This window comes from Tupaia chinensis, unplaced genomic scaffold, assembly GCF_000334495.1.
Source record: "Tupaia chinensis unplaced genomic scaffold, TupChi_1.0 Scaffold000423_1, whole genome shotgun sequence".
Classification (NCBI taxonomy): Eukaryota; Metazoa; Chordata; class Mammalia; order Scandentia; family Tupaiidae; genus Tupaia; species Tupaia belangeri.
Genome location: NW_006159928.1, coordinates 7,901,578 through 7,902,747, shown reverse-complemented (window position 1 = coordinate 7,902,747; position 1,170 = coordinate 7,901,578). Strand labels below are relative to the sequence as shown.

At 39.0% G+C, this 1,170-nt stretch overlaps 1 protein-coding gene across 1 annotated transcript in view; it reads right to left on the bottom strand.

The window, feature by feature from the left end:
* SNRPF (small nuclear ribonucleoprotein polypeptide F) overlaps positions 1-1,170 on the bottom strand; it is a gene marked incomplete in the record, with an annotated part of 7,850 nt that overhangs the window by 5,180 nt on the left and 1,500 nt on the right. The window contains 1 exon segment of the mRNA XM_014590267.2: positions 296-421. Coding sequence (XP_014445753.1) covers positions 296-421 — 126 coding nt within the window.

The following is a 1,170-nucleotide window of genomic DNA, read 5'->3' as shown; positions in this document are numbered from 1 at the left end:
TGAAGTCTTAAAAAAAAAAAAAAAAAAAGAACTACTTATTTCATTTTATTTATTATTTTTTAATTTGCTATAGGGCACATAGGCTCACCAGAGAGAGAGAAAGCGAGAAAGCAAGAGAGAGAGAAAGTGAGAAAGCAAGCTGCCAGGTATAGGACTCGAACTGCAGTCAGCCATGTGGGAATCTGGCACCTCAAACACCATGCCACCTGCTGGCCCCTGTATGTATTATTGGTCACACTAAACCTTCAAGGGATAAGATGAAGCAAAATAAACGATTTTCCGACCTTTAGCTTACCTGCATGTTCATATAGCCATCTACAGATACCAGGTAGCCCTTATACTCCATCCCCCACTTGAGTTTCACCATCACTGGCTTTCCTGTTAATCCATTGAGGAAAGGTTTGGGGTTGAGAGGTAAACTCTGCACACACAAAAAAAAGGATCCAATTATTCTTCCTTACTGTGGGAGCATGGCTTCCATTCAGTCATTCAGTCTCCTTTCCCAATCGCCAACCAATATCTTATGGTATCCAAATAAAGCAAACTCTAAACTCTCTATAACTTTACTACATATTTTCTTTTTCTTTCTTTTAAGTATCAAAGGGCATGCAAGCACAAGACGGAGAGAGGGAAAGCACCTCCCACTGGGGCCTACCCACACAGCAATCCTTTTACCTTCAATTCTCCATCCCGTCAGGAACCTGAATGTGTAAATTCTAATTATTTTTCAAGCCACTAGGCCAGGATTTGAACCCTGGTCAGCCATGTGGGATTCACCTTCCTTTGACCAGCATTTAACCATTATACTACAGGAACTGCTCATAGCCAGTTTCATTTTCAAGCAATCAAAAACAAAATATTCATTTAGGAATACCTATAATACATCACTCGTGTTCAAAGGAAAAAAAAAAAAAAACACTAAAAAAATTTTTCAACGACCAGACTCTGTCCTGAAAGGGAGGATGGGAGAATAATACATATGAACACAAATAACTAATGCATACTGCAGTAAAGGAGACATGCACAAAGTCACCAAACCAATTCAGGGAAAAAAAGAAAAGGAGAAGGTTGTCTGAAATTTAAAAAAAAAGACTTAGTTTCAAAGGACAAGAAGTTATCTCCAGAAGGAAAAAGCTGTTCCAGGCAAGGGAAGCTAGCTACCTAAGTAAA